Source organism: Dendrobium catenatum, unplaced genomic scaffold (assembly GCF_001605985.2).
Source record: "Dendrobium catenatum unplaced genomic scaffold, ASM160598v2 fragScaff_scaffold_1483, whole genome shotgun sequence".
Classification (NCBI taxonomy): domain Eukaryota; kingdom Viridiplantae; phylum Streptophyta; class Magnoliopsida; order Asparagales; family Orchidaceae; genus Dendrobium; species Dendrobium catenatum.
The window spans coordinates 1634518-1661430 of NW_021319945.1; the positions used below are offsets into that span (position 1 = coordinate 1634518).

The window sequence follows — 26913 nt, forward strand, 5'->3', positions numbered from 1 at the left end:
TTATTTTGTAGATGCTTATAACTCTAAAGCACGATGATTGAGGTGGTGATTGTAATAGCTTGTATTTTGATCCAAATAAATAATTTTTTTAGGAGTCGTTATAAGTTCAAATCATAAACCTTTGTCACCATAAGATATATATTATTATATTTTAACTATTATATATTTTTTTTTTCATAATTTTTGGGCACTTGTGTAAATTATTAATAAATTAATACATAGTACAAGTGAAAATTTTGGAACTGTCAGGTGTCTGTTTTGCAAACCAGTTTCAATAAAAAAATTTAAATAAATTGTTATTTATTTGATATTCTTTTATAATTTTTTAAGCCCTAGAAGAATTTTATATGAATTTTATAATGAAAATTGATTAAATTATAATATTATAATATTATTTTAGTCATAAATATCTAATTCTATTAACTGAAAATCATTAAATCTCATTTTCCCTATTCAATTTGGCTAACATAGAAGGTTTATTGATGATTGATAGTGACTAGAATGAAACTTACATAATGATTATTTTGTCTTTCATTGAAAATAGTGATAGAATTTTGGTTACTTGTTAGGCTTTTATGATAATTATGTAAAATTTTTAGATTTCAGGTCAGAAAAGATGTCAGTACCTATTGAAATGAGATTAACATAGATTGTTAGTTGTTTTACAATTTTGTTTAACTTTTCCTTTTCTTTTTTGTAGTCAGAAGTTTGTAATTGAGTAGTAATTATATTGATCTCTTGCTATTGTATATTGATTTTGAAAATATATTGAAATATTTTGAGATAAATGATTGTTAGTTGCTTTTACTAGATATAGATTTATTACTGTGATGATTTATAAAAGCTCTGCTTGATTAATTAAGAAGATAAAATAGGCAATTATTCAAAATTTAATTTTGGGGCACTAAAATGACTTTATTTTCATCACCCTTTACATGTGTCCATTCCCTCTTTCCGTGTCCAACCTGATTGACTTGGCCAATTCGACAAGTCGAGCTGACTAACTTTGGTTCTTTCTGTTAATGCCCCTCCGGTTGCTCGAGTTAGATTATTTTGGTGTCGACATATTCGACTTCACAAATTATTTATTTTTATAGTAAATTTGTATCATAGGTAGTTCATTTAATTTCTAAAATAATTTTAAAGTCAAAATTTTATGTTGGTTCATTTTCTTTTGAGTATTTCAAGATATATCAAATATCATATATGATCAGCAATCTAACAACAACTAGAATGATTGTCATCATCAAAACAACATGATTAATTATTTTACTATAAAGCCTTGGTCCAATAGTATCATGGATTTAGATATGATAAATAGGAAAGAAATTAGGTCAATTAATTTGGTTAGAAAATATTTTTTTGTCACATATTTGTATTAATTTATGGAATTTAATTATTAATTAAATATTTATGTATTATATTCATCTCAAAATAAATTAAATGAGTAAATTATCAATTATCGTGAAAAGCATTCTTTCTTCATTATAATAATTTTAAAAAATATATATTTCATTTCGTTCTTCTACAGATCTACAGATTTATGCCTTGCATCATCTTCTCTCCTTGGTTTCCTAATTTTCACTCAGCATTCGACCAACGCAACCCCCTGCCCCAAATTCCACCCCCTTTCCTTCTCATCTTCATCACCCGAGATCTCTTTGGCGGTTGAAAATGAAGAAGATGAAACTCTTCAAGGAAGAATACTCATTCGGTTGGCCATCTCTTGTTATATTAGTATTTTATGTGTTTTTAATTCACAATTTCCAGTCTTGGGATCTTTTTCGGGATAAAGTTCAATTTTTTGAGAGGCTAATCTTGTTGCAGAGGATAGATGTGAGGAATCCAAGGAGATCATTGCCAAATATCCTGAGCGGGTACCGGTGAGTTTCCTGTTGGTATTCAATCGATTAAGTTTTTTTTTTTTTTTTAAATTTCCCTTTTCTGTAGGGCATCACTGGAAATTCTATCAATCTTCTAAAGTAATTCCTGCTTCTTTCCGTCCTTAGCATACGAAAAAAAAAAATTATTTCAATGGATAAGTTTAAACTCAGATAACTTTTTATTGCTTCTTTTTGTAAACCCTAAACAACAGTAAGCATACTTGACTTGCCAATAGCAGTAATTGGTGAACTTTGTATTGTAAAAATGCCTTGTGTGCAAACTTATGCCATTTTACAAGCTTGAGCTAATTGACTTGCTCTGTAGACATTTTACTGGATGACCACAACAGTATATTCGCCACACTTTTCATTTTTTAAGAAAGAAATTGGTGTGGATATGGGTTGAACTCAAGGCCTACTTCAAGACTGGCAAAGATTGGTAACCATTTAACCTTGCAGCTTAATCTCATAGGTTACTATTGTGGAATAAATGGATTTTCCAGTAATACTTGGAAAGATTTATGTGCACAAAGTGCATGTATCTTTGGTCAGTTGTAACACTTGGGTTGATTTCTAGCTAAAATCATGTCCATTACTAGTTTGTCATAATATTTGGGTATGCACTAAATGTTTAGGTTGTTGCATTGAAATTGTAATTGAGATGATTGGATATGAAAAGTAATAAACCTTATCATCCATAATCTTAATTATTTCTCAGTCGATGGATCTTCCATCTGCTTAGCATTTTAATGCAGAATGTAGTACAACAATGGAATAAGCAACTTGATGATGAAAACCTTGGAATTTTTGCAGATAAGTTCAAGAGTTGTATGTAAGCTAATAAGATTTAGGTGTTTTAATTTTAAATATAATGAGAAAATCAATTAAAAAAAGGATTTAGCCACAAGGACAATTGACTACAGTTTCCAAATCTTTAAAATATGCAGTAAGTAATTAACATTTTGTTCACATACAGATAGATAAGATTGCTTTAATGGAAACTTTTTGTTAATATGAATTAGATTGTCCCAGCGGCAAACTTAGGTAGCAGTCTTCTTGTTTTTGTCCTTTATTGTTGGAAAAATTATTCTTTGCGGACCCCGAATGAGGTCCGAAGACCAATAAAAATGCACCATGTCACTCTTTTACCGTACCGCAGCTCGGTACTGTTCGGTACCACGGCTCGATATTGTTCGGTACTGCGGCATCTGGACGTAGAGCTGCATCTGGCGTCCGCACAGAATAATCTCTCATGTTGCTGGCCATTGCTATGATTATCAGGTATGCTCGATTGGCATAAAGTGATTTTAAAGCCCTTAAGCCCCTGAAAACTAGAGAATCATGGTTTAAGTGATTGGAAAAGGAGAACATGCCTGCGGTGTTGCTATTGTTTGGCAACTTTGGAGGACAAAATTGTAGATGTTGGAGTTGGACTAATCAGCACAATGGTATATGAAGCATGAAAAAAAAAAAAAAAAAATCAAACGCATATATTGCAATAAGAGTGCAAGAGCCAACATACGCCATGAATGATTTGTGTGATTATTTAGCCAATTTGATTTATAGTCCAGCTTAAACCAAATGCATGTTCTTCTCTCACTTCTAATATGTCTTTAATGCATATCATCAACAGACAAACCATGTGATCCATACTTAAGAACTTGCATTATACAATTAATTAGGGTTTTAAGCATGAAGCTATAAATTTACCTTCTGAAAGCAATTAATTTTGTAGCACCGCTACAAAGGTCAACTAGAAGACTTCTCCCATTTATAGCCTTGCCATTCCTGCACACAAGAGTCAGCAACATCATTCCATAAATTTAAAATACCATATGGTCTACCTAATTATTTCAACTTATCTATAGATCTCTGACGAAGGACTTTATCTCCTCATCCTTCTCACAATCGCACTATTCTATTTCCATCCCCATTTTTGCATTCACTGAGTTTCTTGCTTGTGGTAATGCACGCTGTGGTTTCTCTACTCTTCAAGTTTGCGTGCATTAAGATGACTATGAATAGAATGGAATAACATCAATGCATAAACATTAAGTAAAATGGCTGACATTTTATAAAGAAAAAAGTGAATCAGATGTTGGTTAAGAACATTACATGTACTGATATATATTTGGAGTAACACAAAAGAAGGGAAAGAAAAACATAACTTCTATAATGTGGATATAAAAAAAGATTCTTACAAAAATTCTTTATTTTGCTTGATCTTCTCTACTCCCTTGTCATCCCTCTTTTTCCTAGCTCTCTATTGCTTTGATACAAAAAGCAAACTGTCAGAAATTTGGAAAAAGCACAATTTCTTTTGAACTAGGAAAATTATTTGTCTCACGAATAGGAACATTCAAAATCACAGGAAAGGCCAAGTATGTGCCCATTCCTTTGTTCTTCTTGTCATTATTGAAGGATTCAATAAAGCAACACTAAGTAAGCCATCAAAATGTAATATTTTAAACACCCAAGATAGAAAGGTGCACCTTTGACAACTAAAAATGCTATTGCAAAAAACATCTAAAACTACAGGACAGTATGACACTTGTAATGTCTTTTTGCTTTGACAGGAGATGCATGAAGGACAAGATTAAAGGGTGTCAAGCTCCCATCTCATCACAAAAGTTTGTGGGCGTTTAATGCTTTAGTTTGAGTGTAATATAACCTGATCCCAAGCCAGGAAAAGTTAGAAAGTTTCCTCTTCATTTAGAAAGAGTTGGCCATCCTCATAAGCAAAACAACAATGCTACAAGCAAGCACATTTTGCAATTAAATACCATAAGCTATGGAGGGAAATAGTTTTAGAAATATTTATATATCTAAAGTGCAGATGATCATTAGGAATCAAAAAGAAAAACTTTACCATACTTCGCCTTAGATTGTTCAAATCATTCAATAACCATCAGACCAACTTAGTAAACTGAAGCATAAGACTTTTAAGGAGGAAATCTATGTGTGTAAATGGGCAGAACCTAACATGATTGGCCACTTCTGTGAAAGAGTAAATGATACATGTGTTAAGCCTGGTTACAACATCTTCAGAGTGTCAAAACTCTGATGAAGCTGAGGCTAGAGGATGGTCACCCTAAAAGATGGAGGACAAAATCCTGATGCAGTGTTGCTCCAACGCAATGGTCAGAGACATGTTTATTCTTTTGGGTTTGGGCTTCTAATTGGATTTGTATGTTTTGGTAGGAGGTGGGATTTATGTTATGGTTATTCGATAAATTTTATGCTGGTTGTCGACTACCTAAAACAATCATCTATTTTTCTTATTCATGGAGTGAAATTTTAGTTATAATTGATCTAGTGGAGGAAATGTGAATTTGGGCTATCAAGTCATTAATAAGAGTGCACGTTTTAGATATCTCAGATCTATTGTTCAAAGTGATGATGAAATAGATTATATATTATTAATAGAATTCAAGTTACATGGTTAAAGTGGAGAAAGGCATTGGGTCTGTTGTGTGACAAAAAAGTTCCCCCTCAAACTTAAGGGAAAAGTGTAAAACTCTATAAGATGTTGGTGAGACCTGCAATGCTTTTTGGTGCAGAATGTTGACCATTAAAAGAGAAGCATAAAATTAAATTAAGTGTTGTAGAGATGAGGATGCTTAGGTGGATGAGTGTCTTCACTCTTAGAGACAGAATGCAAAATGAGTATATACGTGAAAAGGTTGAAGTAGCTCCAGTGACAAATAAGATTAGAGAGAGTTGCCTTAAATGGTTTGGACATCTAAGATGTCGGCCTTCTGATGACCTAGTTAGGAGAGTAGATGTATTAGATTTCGCTCATGTTAAACAAGGTAGAGGAAGACCTAAAAAAATTTGGTTTAAAAATATTATAATTATTTTTTTTTACTAGATTTAAATGAAAATTTTACTCTTAATAGGATAGAATGGAGAAAAAAGATTCTTGTAGTGGACCCCATGTAGTGGGATAAAGGCTTGATGTTGTTGTGGTTGGAGGGAGGGAATGGTAAGAAGGGATCATTTTTTAGGACAAAAAGGGCATTGAGAGAGATATGAAAAACAATTAATAGTTTTGATTACTATTAAAAAAGAATCTCTGAGATATGCTAGAGGAAGTTTAAGCATCCTTTTAATTGTTGCACAGATGCATTGTTCGAGTCTAAGAACTTAGCCGCATTATTTTATATGATTACATCATAATGATACTTTTTTTATATTTTATTTGGTACATTATTTTGCTGATTTTGCTTTGTTTAAAGAAAAAGAATAATACCATGCATATTTTATAGCCTTGGAATTTTGGCATTATATTTGGTTATATTCTGTTCGACAATTTGAATGTTCTTGAGCGTGAGAGGAGAATCTCTCTCTTTTGCAGATATGCCTAGCATTTGCATATCATTTTTAAATGCACGCACGAGTGCTAAAAAAAAATCATGTACCAGGAAAGATAAGAGTTTGTTTGTTGCATTAGCTGGTTATATTTTTTAGGCTTTGTTTGGGATGACTTTCTTATTGCTTCTTAAAGCAGCTTTCTAGTACAAAAATTTTATTTAAAATTTTTGTACTAGAAAGGTGCTTTAAGAAACAGTAAGAAAGTCGTCCCAAATGAAGCATTAGTTTTATATTAGTTTGCTTATTTGTATCTACTACATAGTTATATTATCATCTTCCTTTATGTCTCTTCCAATTCTTAATTTTTGTTCCATTTAAAAAACTAAAAGGTCATTTAGGTATGTTTATTTTAGTTCATGGTGCATTTCAAAACATGATTTCTTTTGAATTTAGAAAGAACCTCTTATTAAAAAAATAATTATGAAATACACATTTAAATTTTTTTAAGTGGGTTGACGTTTTGTTTTTAAGTTTACATACAATTTGTGTTTGTGTGCTGCTTCCAGCCCTAGGTCTTTTAAAACGAAGGATTTTAGAAGGAAACAGAATGTTTGCGGTCAATATAATAATATTACATATAATATTGCTAAGAACAAAGTGAGCTTTGTGGTCGTTATCATATTTATTTGATTAGCTTAAGAATTATATAAGACACTATATTGCTACTAGCGACTGATTTTTTTTTACTTCTGCATCTGTAAGGTTATTGCTGAGAGATTTGCTAGGAGTGATCTGCCTGGCATGGAGAAGAGAAAGTAAGTAGCCTAGTTTATTGAATTTATTCTAACCCTTACAACTAGATGAGTGACTAGATCTATTCTGATGTTCCTGTATTATTGACTTTATCAAGGTTTTAATGAACATTTCGTGCTCTTCGAGTTTATATTTGTTCAGTAAAAAACATGAAAAATATCCTTAATTATGCTAATAAAATTCTGAAACGAAACATGCTGATAGGAAACACTCGAAGATTCCAAAAAAATCCTATCAAGAGAGCAAAAACAACGAGAAATGTCGACAAATATCCACAACAAACCACGAAAGCAGTAGATAATATGTATTATTTGATAAAAGAGAAATGGAAAATAACAATATACAATTGATCCTCTATTCGAGAGGAGGATCTATCTCTCCCAAATCTCTTGACTCCGCTAGAGCCCAAAAGAAAACCTAAATCTAAGAGATCTCAAATTTCAGCCCAATTCAAGATGTCCTAATCCTAGGATAACAAACTATTTAATGCATAAAATCAAAAATGAAATCTCTAAATAGTTCCTACATTCAAATTTCCCTCTCAACTCTCTCAAAAAACATTCCAAATCTGCTCAGCTGGCTTTTGCAGCTGGATCGGCGTACAGGAGAGGCGGAGAAATCCTGCCTCTGTCTGCATGAACTGGTCCGTATGGGACTGACTGGACCGATCCAATGGACTGGTCTGACTCGTGCTTTTGGTTTGACTTCATGTCTTACTACCACATATGCAGCATTTTAAAATCATTTTTTCTGATGAATTTGTGTGATCTTCCGTTGCAAGATATTTGTCGGTGAGTGTCCACCCTAGCTTTTATTACATACACGGGAATTTGTTGTTAGTTTTTATCTGCACAAGGATTATGCACATTACCATTCCTGGTTATCGAGAAAATGCAAGTAATTCCACAAGATTTTAAGCTCTATGGAAGCCAGCAGCGACTTGGCGTATACTTGCTATTCTTACCATCACCAATTTCAGCCTTATCTTAACTTTTTTATCCTATTGTGATAATAATATAAATAGTTCCATCATGACATTAATTGTGCTTAAACATTTAAGTCTTCATAAAGAATTTTTAGAGCAGTTAAGTGTTAAGCTTCAATGTAAGTCTTAAAAACTATTTGGGTCACAAACATTGTGAGTATTGTATATCGGATTTCAGAAGTTTGGTCGGCTTTCTGAATTCTACTTTTTCTTTTGTTCATGTTAAGCGCTTTATAGCGTTGAATCTGTTCTATGCAAATGTTTTTGAATCACATGTATGCATGTTATCTTAGATATACCTTTTTTCCGAATCGTTGAATACTAATTTTATCCACCCATCTAATTGATGCATTTTCTATCCTTAATTATATGTATTCAAACCACCTAATATTATAATTCTTCAATTTATTCTTTCTAATTTTGTCGCATATTCATCTTAGCATTTTCATTTTCATTTTGATCATATTCAACTTGGCTATTAACTTTTCCATTGCCCTCCCTTAAGTCTCATAAAACATAGCCTGCTTAATTGTATAGTATTCTGATAGACCGGTTCCTACTGAACCGGTCCAGCCGGCCCCTTGCCAAGGGCCGGCTCGGGTGTATAGGAGGCGGGCGGCAAGGGAGAGGGAGATGGGGCCCACTATTTCAAATTCAAATCCTTTGGAGCCAAAGGAGGGGGCGGCAAGGACAAACCTGTAATTTGGCATTAAATATTAATTGCATGCTTTAAGTAGGAAGGAGGGATTAGGGTGCGTGGGATGCTTTGATTGGGTGGCTGATTTGGTGTCCATTGTTCTTGGTGTCTTGGGCTCTAGATTCATCTAGAGATTGAGAGAGATCGATCCTCCTCTCGAATTAAGGATCAATTTTATCTTGTTGTTTCTTCCGTTAGTTATTTTTTCTCAATAAAACTTGCCATTTTTCTCTGATTTTCCTCAAACTTGTGGAGTTTTCTCATTGTTTTTGTCTCTTTTGTTAGGGTTCACTTGAGATCTTCAAGGGTTTCCTAACATATTCCTTAGGTATTAAGCATAGAAGTTATATCCACTTATATATGTATATATCCTTCTTCTTCTTTTGCATATTGAGTTTGGATATTTTAAATCTATCATATCTAGATATCTCTGCCTTTTAAATCATAGAATTTCCTCTCTTTTTTTTTAATCATAGAATTTCCTTAATTCATCAGGTACCTGGTTCCTAGAGACATGTCCATTGGACAATTCATTCACATTTTGAGCTGCAGGCTTCATCTGGCACCAGGAAAAGCACTCTTTGTGTTTGTCAATAACACTTTACCTCAAACATGTAAACTTTTTTTATCTCTACTTCCCCTTTACATGGATTCAATGTCTTCAACATTTTATTTAAAAATCTCACACTGCCTGTAATTGTTTCTAAGCAGCTAGCCTTGTGGAATCAATTTATGAATTTTACAAAGATGAAGATGGGTTCCTGTACATGTACTACAGCAGCGAGAAGACATTCGGATGAAAAAAGAAAAAAGTTCATAAGCTTCCTTCCTCAAAGCTGTTCATTTGTGTCCATTTAGGCAATTTCATATGATATGTGTTATAATAAACTGAACCTGGACCTTTGTGTACCTTTGTATAATAGTATATATCTGTTTTAATGTGATCTTGTATTCTTGGCATACAATCCTGAATCCTGAATCATCAGATATAGGAAGCTTCCTTCCTAAAAATTTTTGTATTAGGAAGCTGCTTTTAAAAGTAGTGAGAAAGCTATTCCTTTGTTTGGGATAGTTTTTTATTGCTTTTTAAAACAGTTTTTTAATTAGAAAAAAATTGAACTATCATTTTTTTATTAAAACACTGTCTTAAAAAGCATTAAAAAAGTCGTCCCAAATTAATTTTTTTTATAACAAATTGCACGCATAACTAGGAGGGTATGCTTTTGCCCTTCATATGTAGAATGAGGTTGCAAACTGCATTTGGTACCCATACCCACACCCACCCACGTACCCACCCATACCCAATGGGCATGGGTGGGTATGGGTACGCCCATAGCCTCGTGGGTGGGTACTCAACATCAAGGGACAAATCAATTTACATTACTAATCATCATATGCATGTAGTATATTATAATAATCCTTACTACGCAGTGCGCAGCACTGAACCGCATCACGATCACGATAAATTTTGATATGTGGCTTAAAAGTTTGCAGTCAGAGAAAAAGGCAAAAAATCTCAATGTCATTAATCCGTGACAGACTGCATTCAAGAAGCATGGAAAGTGGGTGGGTGTGGGTGGGTATGACATCCCGAAATTCATCATAAGTGGGCATGGGTGGGCAAAGCCTGCCAGCGCAGAGCGTGGGTACCCAATGGGTACCCAACCAGAACCTCATGTAAGGCTCTGGTTGCAAATGACCAACATTATGTAGTTGACAAAAGTTTATTGGTGATGATTTGGGTTTCATTTGGGATAATTTTTTATCATTATTTGTTTTTGTTGTTTCTAAAAATAATTTGTGTTAGAAAATAAGAAAATTATCTCAAACAAAGTCATGATCTCATTTGGTTTCAGCTGGCTTCTGTGCTTTTTTCTTTGGTAAGTGGGCAATCTCCTATGTTTAAATCTTGATACGAGGAATGGACAATATACCCGATAGGGTCTAACCTGCTTATAATGAAGATCAAATCCAGGATACAAAAATATTGGAAACAATTAGCAAACAAATAAAGAAAAAATGAATTCACTGATTATTTGATTTTTTTGAAAAAGAAATGCAGAGTAAAATGGAAGATAATGTAAATGATATGTTTGAAATGTTTAGTGTTTTTTAGATGAGTCTAAAATAAATGCATGTGATTATTTTGTTTTTAATTTTGATTTGAAGTAAAATGAATACATGCAAAGGAGGGTGGGAAATGACTTCAAACATGATTGACAACAAGCAATGTTGGCTGACAACTAATTATGATAGTAATAACATATAGTGTTTGGCGATGAAGACTGTGGCTGGCGTCAGTATATGCTAATTTGCATCGACTATGACAAAGAATTTACAATATATTGAAAGTAGATCAGATTTAATGACTTTCAAATATAAGAAAATTGAGCCAGATGATGAATTTTAAATTCACCATTGAAATATTTCATTTAAAATTCATCAAGCCAAATGTTCCCTATGTCAAAATTAATATAAATTTCATAAAACATGTACTTTATTTTATTTTTTTAATATTATAAATAGGTCAACTAAGCATTTTTTTTTGCTTTAAGTGGAAGTAAAAACTAAAATAAAATCAAAGATATACCAAATTTAAACATGAAATTATAAATTCAGATCTTCCATCCTAAATATTTTAAGCGATTAGGTAATTTTTAAGCCCATGAAAATAGCCGGCGATGCGCTTTTTGTAGTTTTCTAGTTCAGACTCGTCATTAGTGAGTTTTCACCGGAGATCGGAAAGTCTGCGAAACCCTTGGTACCTCGCTACCAATCTCTACGTAGAGAGAAAGATGGGCGTCGGATTCATTGCTGGTGTTATCGGGGGTCTCCTCTTCGCCCATGCCGCTTACGCAACAATTCAGTGTACGCTCAGATCTTTCCTTCGCACAATATCTCGAATTTAAAAATAGGGTTTTGATTCTCCTGCTAATCCTTGCGTTCGATCCGAGTTGCAGATAGAGGGATGCTCAAGATTATGGAGGAGTTTTCCGGTCCTCCCACCAATGTAATCACATGCCCATTGCTTAAAATTTCTTATTTTTTATTGTTTGCCGCTGCTTTGGATCCAAGACCTTTTGCTGTTTAATCTGTGATTTTAATGCTATGCTAATACCCACTTGTTTAGGTCGTGATTGAACTGCTTCTGGGATTGGTTCTTTGTATGGTTGCCGGGCTTGCGGTTCCTGGGAAGTTCCACTCAATACTGCCCGACTCGGAAGAGAACAGGTGCGAGTTGTCGACCACTGCATAAAAATTTTTCGTTGCCTTAGTTGGATTTTCCATGCCTTGTTTTGAATACATGATTTCATTTTGTTTCTTATATGTTGACTTGTGTTCAGTTTTTGGGTGGGTAAAACATTACACTTGATTTGCTTTATGCAAGAAAATTCTAAAATGTAGTAATTTTTATTCTAAGGATATTAATTCAAATATATGGAGAAGCAACTTTATAGGGTCTTTATTAATTTTGAAATGTCATAGAAGTGCCATGGGAATTAATGTGGTGGACTTTAGATTGATTAAATGTGTGTAAAAGTTATTATCAAGTTCTTAAAGTTTTTATGGTAAAGTTTGGCTAAAATAGAGATTATATTAGTTGACCAAAGAATTTCCAACCATAATGTTTTGAGATTACACAAAGGATGAAAGCCTATAACGTTTTTGTATTGATTATGAAGATGTTTTAAAAAATATTTAAAATGAGGTCATTGATGTTACTATTTGCAAATGACATTTTTGGTTAGTGAGGCTTTTTTTGAATTGAAAAGTTAGAAATATTGAAGAAAAGTTTAGAAGGTGAGGGTCTTAGGATTAGGGGAACAAAGATTGAGTGTATGATATGGAATTGGTAAGCATTAGTCTATAGTAATGGAAGATAAGTTGATAGCTTAGGGTGATTGATTTAAGCACATTAGATATACCATACCAAATAATAGATATATGGAGGGGACATAATTTCTAGATTTAAAAGTTGGATGGTTAAAATGTAGAAATGACTTGAAAGTACTATATGATAAACGAAAAGTATAAATATGTAAATGCAAAATTTTTAATACTATAATTAGATTTGTTATGAAATAGGATTTTGAGTCTTGGGTAAAATTAGTTTAGATATGGTGAGAAATTGTTAGATGAGAGAGAATTTGAGATCAGGGATCACTATAGGTTTATTTTGAAAAAGTTAGTTTGGTGGTTTAGATTTTATCATCAAGCAAAAAAGTATACCAAAAAATATTAGCAAATAGATTTAAGTGAAAGCAATGTTCCGGATGAGAATAAAACAACCCAGAGAAATAAACAAGAAAGTAAAAGCTGTGGAAAATAGAGGACACCAGGATTTAACATGGAAAAAATCAAAATAGGGAAAAAAACTCACAGAGCCACGCCACACCAAGAAATCCACTGTGAAAATTAGGAGAAATAAGTACAGATCTCTCTTCTATCTCGCTCTCATTGCTTCTCTTCTCATATGCAACTTTTTCACTCTTGCCCTTATGAAACAATACAAGAGAAAGCCAGTTATATCCACCAAGGGACGCAACCTTTGAGAAAAAAAGAGAAAGAAAATTGGCCAGTCTGCCTCGCTGCGTTGCGGTGCCCGTTTGGGGCATTGTGATGGTGAAGCCTCTGTCTTGCTCTGCTGCAGCGCCATATTTCGGCCGCTGTGGTGTTCTACTCTTTGTCGTTTAGTGTTGGGGCGCTTGGGAACACAATGTCATAGCGCTCGGGAACACAGTATCGAAGCACTCGGGTACATAGCACTGCGAAATTGTACGAAAATTTTTGTTGTTGTGAAATCACATGAACCCAAGCAGGGGATAACCCCCCCTTACCCTCTAACGAACACGACGAGCTCTGAGGTCCGAGACAACAAAATCACCCAATTAATTAACACAATCATATTCTACGCATAACAATATCTCACTTGAAACTGATTGCAATTAATCTTTCTCCCGATCTGTAACACCAATCATCGTACATGTAGTGTGGCTCACCCCTGCTTTCATCCTCCATGAAGACCAATTGAAGCTAAACAGCTTCAGTTTTTTAACTGTCACCATCTTCGTTAGCATGTCAGCAAGATTCTCGATTATGTGTATCTTTTTCAAAGATAACTTACCATCTTCTAGAAGCGACCTGATGAAATGATACTAAAGCTAGATGTGCTTCGTCTTGGCATGGAATGCAGGATTCTTGGCTAGATGAATAACACTCATGTTGTCACTATGCAACATCCCATTCCTTTTCCATTTGGCAAGTTCTGTCAAGAAATTTTGCAACCAAATCATCTCCTTGGTAGCTCCAATGATAGTATATACTGCGCTTATGTGGTTGAAAGTGCAACAATTTTCTATAACTTGAAAACCCAACTCACTGCAGTCTTTTCCAAAATGAAGATATATCATGTTATGCTCCTCCCATCTAGATCTTCAGCAAGATCAGAATCTACATATCCCTATAGATTAATCCCTGCACCACCAAAATAAAAAGGTTTGTCAACTGATCCTCTCAAGTACCTAATAATTGACATAATCACCTCCCAATGAAGTTTGCCTGAGTTACTCATAAATCTGCTGACAACTCCTACTGTATCTGCTATATTAGATCTCATATAGATCATAGCATAAATCAAACTTTCAATTGCTTAAGCATATATATTATTCTTCAGCAGTTCTTCCTTTGCTTCAGATTTAGGTGATTGTTCCTTAGATAGCTAAAAGTGGCTACCTAAGGGAGTGCAAATTGGCTTTGCCTCACTCATGTTGAATATCTGAAGCACCCTTTCAACATAATTAGCCTAAGACAATTTTAGTATACTTGCATCTCTATCACTACTGATTCTCATACTAAGAATTTTCTTCATTGGACCTAGATCTTTCATTTCAAACTCTTTTGATAACTGTTCATTTAGACATTTTTTCTTCTCTATGTCTGACCTTGCAACTAGCATGCATCCACATACAAAAGCAGAATAATATAACAATTATCAAAATGTTTGAAAAAATAACAGTGGTATACTGGTATGTTTGGCTCTTTGCATACCCATTATTTGACATAAACTTGTCAAATCTACTGTTTCATTATCTTAGTGCTTGCTTTAGTGCATATAAGCTTCTCCTAAGCCTACACACCAACTCTTTATTGTTCATGACCACATATCCCTAAGATTGCACCATGTACAACTCTTCATCAAGGCCATCATGAAGAAATGTTATTTGTACACCCATCTGCTCTAGATGTAAATTCTTCACTGCTATACAACTTTGATTGTAGTCATCTTTATTACTGGAGAGAAAATTTCAGTGAAGTCTAGTCCTTCCTTCTGCTAAAAACCTTTAATTACAAGTCTAGTCTTATAGATCTTGCTACCATCAAGCTCTTGTTTTAGCCTGTAAACCCACTTATTTTGTAGTATTATCTTTCAATCTGGTAGCTCTGTCAACTCCTAAGTTTGATTCAACTCAAGTGAATGCATCTTATCATCCATGACTTAGCTCCCACTTCTTTGAATCATCAACTTGAATAACTTCCTCATAGCACTCTGGTTCACCATTATCTGCCAGAAAAAGATAGTAAAAGGTAGGAGAATATCTTTGTATTGGTCTTGAGATTATGGTGGATCTCCTAATTTCAATAGCAGGAGTTTGAGGTACTCTCTATGCTTCATCAATTTTTCCTTCTTGATCATCATCATTCTCTATCTCAATATATTTTGAATAATCTTTAGGAGTTTCATTTCTATCCTTATATATTTCCTTTTATTGAATTTGACATCGCTGCTCCTGATGAACTTTTGATTCTGATAACCCTAGAATTTGTAGCCAAATTCATCTGAGCCATATCCGATGGATGTACATTTGATAGATTTTGGATCAAGCTAACTCCTAAATCCTGCATCAATATGAATATAGGATGAACAACAAAAAACTTTGAGGTGAGATAAACTAACATTTTTTCCACTCCAGGTTTCCTCAGGTAACTTCTTATTCAGAGGAACTGAAGGATCACGATTGATCAAATAAGCTGTAGTATTTATTGCCTTTGCCCAGAACTGCTTGAGTAGACCAGCATGTAATCTCATGCTCCTGGCATGCTCAGTGATAGTTCTATTCATCCGCTATGCAACACCATTCTACTGTGGTGTTCTTAGAACAGTGAACTCATGCATGATCACATTCAAAGCACAATACTCTTTGAACTTCTTATTACAATACTCGCCACCATTATCTGATCTGCGACACTTGAGTTTCAAACTTGTCTCAAGCTCAACCATGACATTCGACTTAAAAATATCAAACATATCTGACTTGTGTTTTAAGAAGTACACCCATACTTTTCTATTGTGATCATCAATAAAAATGACAAAATACAAAGATCCTCCTATAAAAGTAACTGGAGCAAGATCCCATACATCAATATGCACTAACTCCAACTTCTTTGACTTGATCTTTGAACCAGTATTTACAAAACTCACCCTATGTTGCTTGCCATATAAACAATCTTCACAAAAATCTAAATCTATAGATTTTAAACCATGAAATTTTCTCTAGTAAGAAGTGAATGTATATCTTTCTTACTCATATGATCAAGCCTTTGATGCCAAAGTCCTCCATCAACATCTGAATCTGCTACTCTAATAGAATCTGATCTTCTATTGATAACATATAGGGTGCCTTCAATACTTCTACGAGTAATAACCATAGCCTTTTTTGTCACATTCTACGAATCTCCTGTGAATGATATCACATGGCCTAAGTTTGCAAGTTGACTTAAAGAAATTAAACTCCTCTTTATATAATAAACATGCCTAACATTCTTGAGTCTCAAAATTGACCCATCCGACATTCTGATATCAACTTCTATCTGTCCAACAATGCTACTGGGCTTGTTGTCTCCCAGAAACAATTTACCCAAATCACATTGAGTATAGTTCTTAAATACCTCCTTATTAGGACTTGCATTAAAAGAAACACTTGAATCTATAACCTAAGATTTAGAATTATCTAGAGATAAAATCAGAAAATATGACTGAACTTCTTTTGCAAATATATTTGCAGAATGATTTTTGTCTTAATTCCTACCACTGCCCTTCTTTGGAACTATACAGTCCTTCAAGTAACTATTCTTTCCATAGATCCAGCATACAACTTTCCCTCTACTTGAAGTAGAATTTCCTCTCTTGGATTTAAATCTTCCTTTACTTGGATTTATCTCTAAACCCCTTTCTCTTGTTTCAACATTTAAAGCATAATTTGAAGATTAACCATTCGCCCTTCTGCGAACCTCTTCATTAAGCACTAACCCCACAATGTCCTCAAAGTTTAGCTTTGAACTTCCCGAAGGATTACTCACAGCGGTAACAAGCCCATCCCGACTTTCTGGCAATGAAGATAATAACAGTAATGTCCTCACTTCATCATCAAAATTGATGCCAACTGATCATAACTGATTCATCACAGTGTTCAGGTTATTTAGGTGTTCCTCCATTGGGGCGTTGTACAACATCTTCATATTGAATAACTTCTTCATCAAGAACACTTTGTTTGAGGCCGATGACTTCTTATACACCTTAGTCAGTGCGACCATAAGATCGACTGTAGTTTTCGCATTTACAATATTGAATGCAACTGATGAGGAAAATGAAAGTTGTATCAAACCTAGTGCAGTCCGGTCAAGAACCTCTCATTCCTTCATACTCATAGAAACCAATTTCTTGATGATTCCTTCCAATGGTAAATACAACTTATGATACAACAAATCTTCAATTTGCATCCTCTAAAATGCAAAGTTCAAACCATTAAACTTCTCAATTTTATACCTTGCTTTGTCCGTCATTAATCCCACTTGATCTGAACAATATTACTTTGATACCAGTTGTTGGGTATGAGAGTAAACCATCGCAAAGAAACAACCATGAAAGTAAAAGCATCAGAAAATACAAGACACCAGGATTTAACATGGAAAAATCCAAAATAGGGAAAAAACTACGGAGCCACTATCCACACCAATAAATCAACTATGAAAATTGAGAGAAATAAATACAGATCTTTCTTCTCTCTCGCTCTCTCCTTGCTTCTCTTCTCACATGCATTGTTTTCACTCTTGCTCTTATGAAACAATACAAGAGAAAGCCAGCTATATCCACCAACGGACACAACCCTTGAGAAAAAAGAGAAAGAAAACTGTCCAGTCCGCCTCGTCTTGCTCCGCTACGGCGCCATATCTCGACTGCTGTGGTGCTCTGCTCTATGTCGTTCATCGCTAGGACGTTCGAGAGCACAATGCCTGGGTGCTTCGGTACACAGCGTTGCGGCGTTGTACGAATTTTCATTAATTAACACAATCAGATTCCACACATAACAAACACTAGGAAAGAAAATAGATAGATGAAAGTTAACATGGGCAGAAGCTGTACAAAATGACCATTGAAAAATTAATTTAGAAGTTAATGTAACACACAACTAGATCATGAATCCGATCAGTGGATGAGATAAAACCAATAATGATAATGATTATGATGAACTCTTGTTGCCATACCAAGTTTTTTGCGGTGTTTTGACAATGTATTAATTTTTTGTGTTCATCTTTGTCTTACTTGATAACTTTGTTCCCTCAATATGCAATTCTTTTAGTTATGGTGGCTGGATGGAGCTTGGGTATTTGGGAAGTGTCATTTACTCATGAAATTCTTATTGTATTTTCAAGTGGCTAAGCTATGCTTTCTGGAAACTTAGGATTCCAGCATTAGTTACATACGTTTTGTTTTCCTGATAGAATTTGAATTGTGTAAGGAAGTCATGCTTAGTATGATAGATGCACATATATATTTTAGTTAAGTTAGCAAGTTAATGGCTGTGTAGGTACTTTTTAGCATATTAACTTTTGAATGGAATATGGAGGTGTTAGTTTCTGTTTTTTTAATCGGTTGCTTGAGAGTTTGAGTAATCGAATTACCATACTTCAATTGGAGTTGGTTTAAAGGATTATGTGTATGGATTTAATCAAAATTGAATGAAGCAGTTCTATGATGCGCCATCTTTTTTGAGTGAAAAATGTTGCATGGATGTTCATCTACTAGATTAATGGAGTGATGGATGTTCTTTTCTGGTGGATATTTGATGAAGGTTATGATATACTGATAAAAAACACTTGTAGATCTCAAGTTTTTCCTATCTATCTTTGGAAAACAATGAGAATTCTCCACAAAAAGTTCGTACAAAACCACGAAAACCGTAGATAATTTGTATTATTTGATGAAAGGGAAACATAAAATAGCAAGATACAATTGATCCTCTATTTGAGAGGAGGATATATCTCTCCCAAATCTCTAGATGCCACTAGAGCCCAAAGAAAACCTAAATCTAAGAGATCTCAAATTTCAGCCAAATTCAAGATGCCCTAACTCTAAGAAAACAAACTATTTAATGCATACAATTCAAAAGGAAATCTCTAAACAGTCCATACATTCAAATTTCCCTTCCAAATCCCTAAAAAAACTTTCCTAAATCTCTCCACTTGGGCATTCAGATCGCCTGATCTTCGCATGAGGCGGAGATCCAGCCTCTGTTTCGCAAGCTGGTCCCATATGGACCGGCTGAATCGGTCCAGTGGACTGGTCTAACAATAATCCCCTTCCAAAAATCCACCTTGTCCTCAAGATGGAAGGATGGGATGTTATTGATATCTTTCTTTGTTAGTGGCCATACTATCGTCCATTGAAACCAAGCTAAAGCTTTCCCTTCCAGACATAGGGCCGCTGTCACCAGTCTCTCCTCCTCCGTCACCCCATTCATCATGAGATACATCTCCACCCAGTACACCCACCCATAAGCATCCTCCCTTTCCAATACCGGCATCCCCGACTTCCTCACCCTAGGAACACTACCACCCCAATAGCTTCTTCCTCCTCCAGTGTAGCGATTGTCATGATCTCTCCATATTTCCCCCATGTATCGAGGGTGGGAATCCCCCTTCTTTCCCTTCGCCTCATATGACCCGATCCCCATGGTTTGGCCCGTTTCCCTCCTTCGGTCGTCCACTTCCCTTGTCCAAAAGACCTCCCATAGTGGTCGACCACCCCACCACCTTCACCATGAAATGCCCTTCATGTTGTCCTCCCATCCGCTAACCCTATTCCGCTCCTTATTGAACCCCTAGGAGGTGGCTCTTGACCCCCTCCTCCTCCGATGAGTGGCTCCCCTTGCCCAAAATGTCTCTCATAGTGGTCGGCAACCTTACCGCTTCCACCAAAAGATTTCATCTTTGTTGTCCCCTCATCCAGAAACCCTGATCCACTTCTTATCGGAGCCACATGAGGTGACTCTTGATGAAAGAAACTACCCTCATCAAACTCCTCTTGTTCGATATCCTTTCCCTTTGATTCGGCCAAGGGAATCCCGATCAATTCTTGGTTAAGGTTAGCCATCAGAACCACCAGTGAAGTGTTTGTTTGCATCTCCTAGAGTCTTCTTAACATCTCCTCCACCCTTCTAACAGTTTTCCATATATGAAAATCTTTCTTCCCAGGTAGAGAACTTCTCCAAGTCGGTTTTGAATTGCTCCATCTTACCTTCCAACGCCTCCATCTTCTTTTTTGTCATTAATTGGATCTAGGCTCCAATTGCAAAAAAAAAAATCAAGATATCTTATTTTTCTATCCAAGAAAGCGCTCTGATACCAATTTGATAGGAAACACTTGTAGATCTCAAGTTTTTCCTATCAATCTTCGGAAAACAACGAGAATTCTCCACAAAAAAGCCGCACAAAACCACGAAAACAGTAGATAATTTGTATTATTTGATGAAAGGGAAACAGAAAATAGCAAGATATAATTGATCTTTTATTTGAGAGGAAGACCTCTCTCTCTCCCAAATTTCTAGACACCGCTAGAGCCCAAAGAAAACCTAAATCTAAGAGATATCAAATTTCAGCCAAATTCAAGATGCTCTAACCCTAGGAAAACAAACTATTTAATACATACAATTCAAAATGAAATCTCTAAACAGTCCCTACATTCAAATTTCTCTCCCAATTCCCTCAAAAAACTTTCCTACATCTCTACACTTGGGCATTCGGATCGCCCGATCTCCGCCTCCTCTGTTTCACAAGCCGGTCTCTTATGGACAGGCTGGACCGGTCCTCTAGTGGACCGGTCTAACATATACACTTTAGGTGGTCACTCACAAATGCGAAGCAGGATTGTGGTAGGGAAGATTTTGTAAAAAGGGCATACATGTGTAGAACATGTGGATTATTCCATGAAGAATTATATATTATAGCTGAGAGTAAAAGCGTTTGTTTAAATTATTAAAAAAAGTTGTAGTTCTTTATGTTGAGGTTTAAAAATGACCACTATGTATGCATGGTATGAGATTTTACAATTTGCATGTCTAAGATGATATTCAAATTTTTTTTTGAACTTCTTTTTTGGCCAGAAGACTAGAAGAGAATGGTACCAGCACAAAGATATGATAAACCCTTTACCCCAACCCTTTTAATTTTTTTATAAAGAAATAATTTGATTTTGTAGCCTTAGAAATTAGGTATCTTTAAAAATGTTAGAATAGTTTATGGCAAAAGACTCTCAAAACATGTGGTATTTGTATCTTTATTCCCTACATTTTAAAGGATTCTTGTATACTCTTATGCAGTGCATTTCTAATACCAATATGGACTATGGTGTTTGGTGATATGGAAAGTCAACTTAGGGCAAAACATTTAACTATTTACTCATATGGATTTTGGTGTGATATGCCATTCATTTTATGGTTTCTTTTTTGTTGACTGTACTAAATTTGATCTATATCTTTGGGGCATACATATAGAAACTGAGAATAGCATGCTTGAGTTACCAATATGTCTTAGATATTGGGTGATCAAGTCATAAAAAATAGTGCACTTTTTAGATATCTCGGGTCCATTGTTCAAAGCGATGGTGAAATAGATGGGGAGATTATTAGTAGAATTTAGGTTGGATGGTTGAAGTGGACGAATGCATCAGGTCTATTGTGTGGTAGAAAAATATGATGTAAAACTAAATGCAAGGAGCTGCGTGGGAAATTAAAATTGAGTTGGCAAAGAAATTACAATTAATAACTCATGGCGATAGCAAGAAAATCATTAAACTTTCGTAGTTGTCAACTAGCTTAGGCGAAGAAGCATGTAGATTAACCAAAACCTTCGGACAACCAACAATAAAAGCAACACTAAAAGCTAGTACAAAAATCCGTCATTTAATAACGAGAAGTTCACCTTGGGGAAATACTCACTCAACTAGACTAGGCTTTGCGGGAGAAGAATTTCAGCACACCAAACGATGCCATGAAGAAGGTTGCGATGCCAAGAGTCTTGAGCCACGGAGGAGTCGACGATGACGAGAAGGGCGTGAATGCCGGACTTTCAAGACTCCAAGTGTGCTTTGCAAATTTCCGGTCGTAGATGCTTGCAAGGATTGGCACGACTCTATCCAAGTATTCCTCCACAGTGGTTTCGTCTTCGAATCCGACGTCAAAGCAAGGTGATCGTAGGACGTCGACGCTTCCGTCGGCTTGGAAAACTATACCCCACTCAAACTCCGGATCCGCCATACATGCTTGGCGTGGAGATTTCTTCAAGGAGAGGAGGGGTAGGCGGCGGGATCTCCAAGGAGAGGGAGAGTCTCGGCCAAGAGGAGGAAGGAGGCGGGTGGAGAAAATTAGGAGGGCTAGGTTAGTGAGGTGGCAAGTGATTTTATCAAAATCTGAAATTAATTTCAGATTCTAATAATTAGGAGGGAACAATTTGAAATTATTTTCAAATTTGCAAAGAGGATTAATGAGGATTAATGCACCATTAATAGGATCCATCAAGGAGGGGGGCCGGCGGTTTCTAAAGGAGGAGGGGAGTGAATTAAAACTGATTTTATTTCAGTTTTAATTGTATGAGGAGGGAAATTTTGAATTCCAATTAAGGTTCCCAAAATTGCCAAGGCATTGATTGCATTCAATGAGGTGAATCCTCCATGGGGCCGACGGCATGCATGAGGGAGGGATTTGAATTCTCTTGAGAGAGGATTATTACTAGGGATGATGATGTGGCAAAGGTTTAGTAACTCCAATCTCACTTAATAGGTATTGAATTCCGCCATAAAAACTTTCTAAATTTGGCTTTCCAAATTAGGAAAGTTTTCGAAATTTGAAATTCAACTTTCAAATTCGAGGCAAACGAATGGAGTGCTTGGCCGGGGGTTGGCTACGCCGGAAGGAGGCCGGTCGGATCCCTGATGGTGGCCGGCGGCGGGCTCAAGGGTGGCCAGTGGTGTGATCAAGGGTGGCGGCACCTAATTGGGGAGATTTTGAGTTGAGGTGGGGAAAAGTCTTAGTAGGGAAGAACAAAGAAAAATGGAAAACTACGAAATATGCGAATCAACCACGAATCGCGGACTATTCCAACGATTGGTGGGTATTGCCGATTGCTCCTCTTGAGCTCTCTCCTCTCTCAAGCACTCATGCAAGAAAAAGTAGAATTACACATAGATTTCATTCAATAATTCATTAACCTCATACAATGATACATGACCCCTATATATAGGTCATGAGATACAAGTAAATAAAAAGCATAACAAATGACTAAATCGCCCTCGGGGCCCCAACATAACTCACTCACACACAAGGGTAAAACAGGAATACTGAAAACTGAAAATGCATGAATAACTAAAAATATAAGCTCTGAATCGTGGCCATCGATCGGCGATGCTTCCGGCGATACACGTGTCTGAACCGTTGATCGATGACCTCATCAAAAATACCTCTCAAACTTAAGGAAAAATTTTATAAACCTGCAATGCTTTATGGTGTAGAATGTTGACCATTTAGAGAATCATAAAATTAAGTTAAGTGTTGTAGAGATGAGAATGCTCAGGTAGATGAATGGCTTTACACTTAAAGATAGAATGTGAAACGAATATATATGTGAAAAGGTTGGAGTAGCTCTAATGGTAGACAGGGTTAGAGAGAGTCACCTTAGATGGTTTGAACACATAAAATGTGCAGCCTTCCGATGACTCTATTAGGAGAGTAGATGTAGAGGTAGACTTGAAAAGAATTGGTTAGGAAGTATTAAAAATGACATTTCTTTATTATATTTAAATGAGAATTTAATTCTTAATAAGACACAATGGAGAAAAAGGATTCATGTTGCTGGCCCGATAGAATGGGATGAAGACTCATTGTTGTTGTATTGGACTTACCACATGTATTTTTTTCAGTTACTAATATAGGAAAAATTTTGACATCATATAAATCGACTGTAAAGTTCAGTAAAAATCTAATTGCCATTTCATTATTTTCTTGTAGTGGTATTTTTTTTAATTAGCTCATGATGGAATTGAAGTGTTTTTTTGGTAGCATCATGTTCTAATTGCATTGTTTAAGTTAGTTTATAAGTGAGTAAAGTGTGTATAATGCGTGTTGATTTTAATTTCTTGGCCGTTAACATTATTATTAAGAGACTCAGTTTGATGTGATGAATCATCAAGTTCTTTTAATTATTTTTTTTCAAGAGCCATGATGTAAAAAGGATGTTAGAGAATGATGCTTTAAGAAAGATAAGTGTATGTATGAAAAATTTGGCTAACCACAATTTTATGAATAAAACTTGCATGCTAAAATTTATTGAAGTGAAGCAATTGTACGCAAAAAGCGTTCTATTCAGAGAATTTGACTGCAAAATTCACTAAATTTGATTAAAGTCTGCGTATTTAGGTTGATTTGTAATAGTTTTAATAAAGACAGACGGAAATTCAAGAAAAAGCTTAAAAACTCATGAAATTATGATCAGTAGTCGGAAGAGCACTTAGGTTGGGTTGGGGGGGGGGGGTTCAAATAACAAATAAAAATTAGATCATATAAATTTTAATTTAGCTTCAAGAAAATAAAGCATTCTATGTTATTCAACTTTAGATATACACCAGAAAGTAGAGCACAATTGAACTAATATGGCATGGCCTCAAGTACTGCAAGTGAGAGGGCCACTCTTTTACCCACATTGTTTCTCCTCTGCACTTTATTTGAAGATGTGATTGTTCTCGTGATTGAAGTGGAATATTTTGTCCAATAATGATTCGTAGGTGGGTCAAATACAGAATACTTTTTATAGGTGAATAATGAATCACACCGTGCAAACTAGATTTTGGAATAAATCACCTAAACCTTTAGTTTTGAAGAAAAAACTGTGAGCAATGTCTGTTAAATCAAAATTTTGGAGTCAAAGATTTATAAGAGGAATGTGTGGCACTGAAATTTTTTATTTCATAGCAGGATGTGAGCGAACAAAATGAATTGCAGGTTTGCGTGGGATGTGGTAAAAGGATTTGCATGTGCCTATTAATGTACGCCATATGTTAGTGTTTTGCATATCAACATTTTGTGTTGTAAATTTTACATATCAACATTTTGTGTTGTAAATTATGTCAAATTGTGGGAGACTAGTGGGATTGGCCTTTAGCACGACATCTGTGAATTTGTGGGATGCAGAAGATGATGTGCAGATTTATTTAGTCGAATATTAAAGAATTTTATGATGGAATTATTTAATCCAATAAATAAAACTTGTCGTGAGGGTTGGTTTAAAGCATAATGTAATATGGAATTCTTTAATATGGAGTTATGAATGCAGATTATTGTGGGCTGCGGGAGGCTTGCTGGATTGTCATAATTTGTTGGTGCATTCCATTTGCTGCATGTTAGTGTTTGTAGAGATGTGATTTGTAGTTCGTGCTATGAAAACAACGAGGGGTAAGAGAGATCCAACAAGCTAAATTGTTATAGAGTGTAGAGTGTATGACAGATGGTGCATTGCATGCACAAATTGTGCGATGGCATTCTTTGCCGAAGCACTTGTATTTCAACTTAAGTCATTTCTTCGTACAAGTTCCTCATTAATAGAATGAAACGAGAGTATTCTTGAAGAAGTTTCTAGCCCAAGGCTTCTTATGCTAAGTTAAATTACATCCAAATTAGAATGAACTGCATGAAATTCAACTACTAAAAAAATAGTAATACATATGGAAAAAAAAATGACATCCACAAATAAGAATGAATCTGCATCTGGGAGCAGAGTGAACCAATTTGCATATTCTGCATCAATGTGTGAAAGTGATTTACAATGAAATCAGAAAATTAACGAGCTTTCTGTAACATTGGACAATTGCTTCTTCTAAATTTAGGTCAAGCTTATAAAGCCTGTAATTAAGATTTTCATGGGCAAGCACAACTCATAAACCAGTTTTCTTCATGCTTTGGGCTAATCCTACTTCCAATTTACATCTCGATTCATTTGAGAAGCTACAGAGCAAGTTGCTTTCTAACCATGTTACTTGGAAAGGCGACGCATCAAAAGCAAAACCCGCAGATTACTTACCCGTCCCGGTTGGATTATTAAATTTGATGAAAGTAATCAGATAAATTTACTTTTTTTTTGTGCAGTGTATTATATCATTCTCAAATATTTCATTGCAAAATGCTGGTTTTGTTTTGGGAATCGTTGGGACTATTGATGAGGAAACCATAAAACTTCTCTTTTAGTTAACCTGGATATACATAAAATCCAAATGCATTGCTTAATTTTGTTCTGCAAAATACAGGGTTGTCTCATTACCGTCAAATTTGGACTTCATGATCTTCAATCATCGTGGCAGTTTGTCGCCTTTTGATCCCGAACTCAAGTTGAAAACTTAGACTTTCTTTGATCTTGAGAGGGTATTTCTTGCTATTGTGATCACTTCAGACTCGTAGGATTTTAAGAGAGATTTAATAATATTTTCTTATTTGGTGTTACAAAAACTGCTAAGAGTTAGTACAGTAGTCTGTATTGTCTTTTTGCATCTCAATAAACATTTTTGTCAATCTGAGAAATGATTTTTCGATGGATTGGTTTACTTATGATTGTTTGAAGTATACATCTACCTCTTGGTTACTTTGTGAAAGCTTTTGCATCACTCGGTTGAGCTCTGTATGTAAAAGCGTCCTCCACATGTGTTGAGCAGCAGCCTGACCACAGCAAACAAGTGGAGCAGCATTCTGACGCATCTCAACCTTGAACCGTTAGATGATAACCAACCCACTCAATCACTGCCCTACCCCTACATGTGTAAAGCACCACAGCACATTCACACTTATCCTAAAGTTACTGTACTGAAGGTTGTATATACAGGAAACCTTTTACATTGAAATGCATAG

The 26913-nt window shown here is 35.3% G+C and overlaps 2 protein-coding genes across 3 annotated transcripts; both read left to right on the forward strand.

The window, feature by feature from the left end:
• Positions 1-1526: 1526 nt before the first annotated feature.
• On the forward strand, positions 1527-9644 carry LOC110115461 (autophagy-related protein 8i). Its single transcript, XM_020848704.2, has 5 exons — positions 1527-1714; positions 1828-1883; positions 6960-7012; positions 9188-9306; positions 9404-9644. Exons 1-5 carry the CDS (start codon positions 1675-1677, stop codon positions 9490-9492), a joined length of 357 nt encoding a protein of 118 aa, XP_020704363.1. The 5' UTR covers positions 1527-1674; the 3' UTR covers positions 9493-9644.
• A 1696-nt stretch (positions 9645-11340) lies between these two features.
• Positions 11341-26650, forward strand: LOC110115499 (membrane magnesium transporter). 2 transcript variants are annotated; one of them, XR_002305348.2, is made up of 5 exons: positions 11341-11560; positions 11653-11702; positions 11823-11923; positions 26319-26502; positions 26542-26650. XR_002305348.2 is itself a non-coding variant. In XM_020848753.2 (4 exons), the coding sequence occupies exons 1-4, from the start codon at positions 11488-11490 to the stop codon at positions 26410-26412; spliced, it is 318 nt and encodes a 105-aa protein (XP_020704412.2). In that variant the 5' UTR covers positions 11341-11487; the 3' UTR covers positions 26413-26631. The 2 variants fall into 2 exon arrangements, 1 of the variants encoding a protein (XP_020704412.2); XM_020848753.2 differs by having other exon boundaries at positions 26319-26631.
• The last annotated feature ends 263 nt before the right edge of the window (positions 26651-26913 follow it).

Bases quoted from the DNA above. Each gene is read 5' to 3' on its own strand.
- LOC110115461 (XM_020848704.2), top strand. From the start codon at position 1,675: ATGAAGAAGATGAAACTCTTCAAGGAAGAATACTCATTCG. The intron at 1,715-1,827 runs GTTGGCCATCTC...ATCTTGTTGCAG, and splicing joins CAAGGAAGAATACTCATTCG to AGGATAGATGTGAGGAATCC. The intron at 7,013-9,187 runs GTAAGTAGCCTA...TTAATTCATCAG, and splicing joins CCTGGCATGGAGAAGAGAAA to GTACCTGGTTCCTAGAGACA.
- LOC110115499 (XM_020848753.2), top strand. From the start codon at position 11,488: ATGGGCGTCGGATTCATTGCTGGTGTTATCGGGGGTCTCCTCTTCGCC. The intron at 11,703-11,822 runs GTAATCACATGC...CCACTTGTTTAG, and splicing joins TTTCCGGTCCTCCCACCAAT to GTCGTGATTGAACTGCTTCT. The intron at 11,924-26,318 runs GTGCGAGTTGTC...TGCAAAATACAG, and splicing joins CCCGACTCGGAAGAGAACAG to GGTTGTCTCATTACCGTCAA.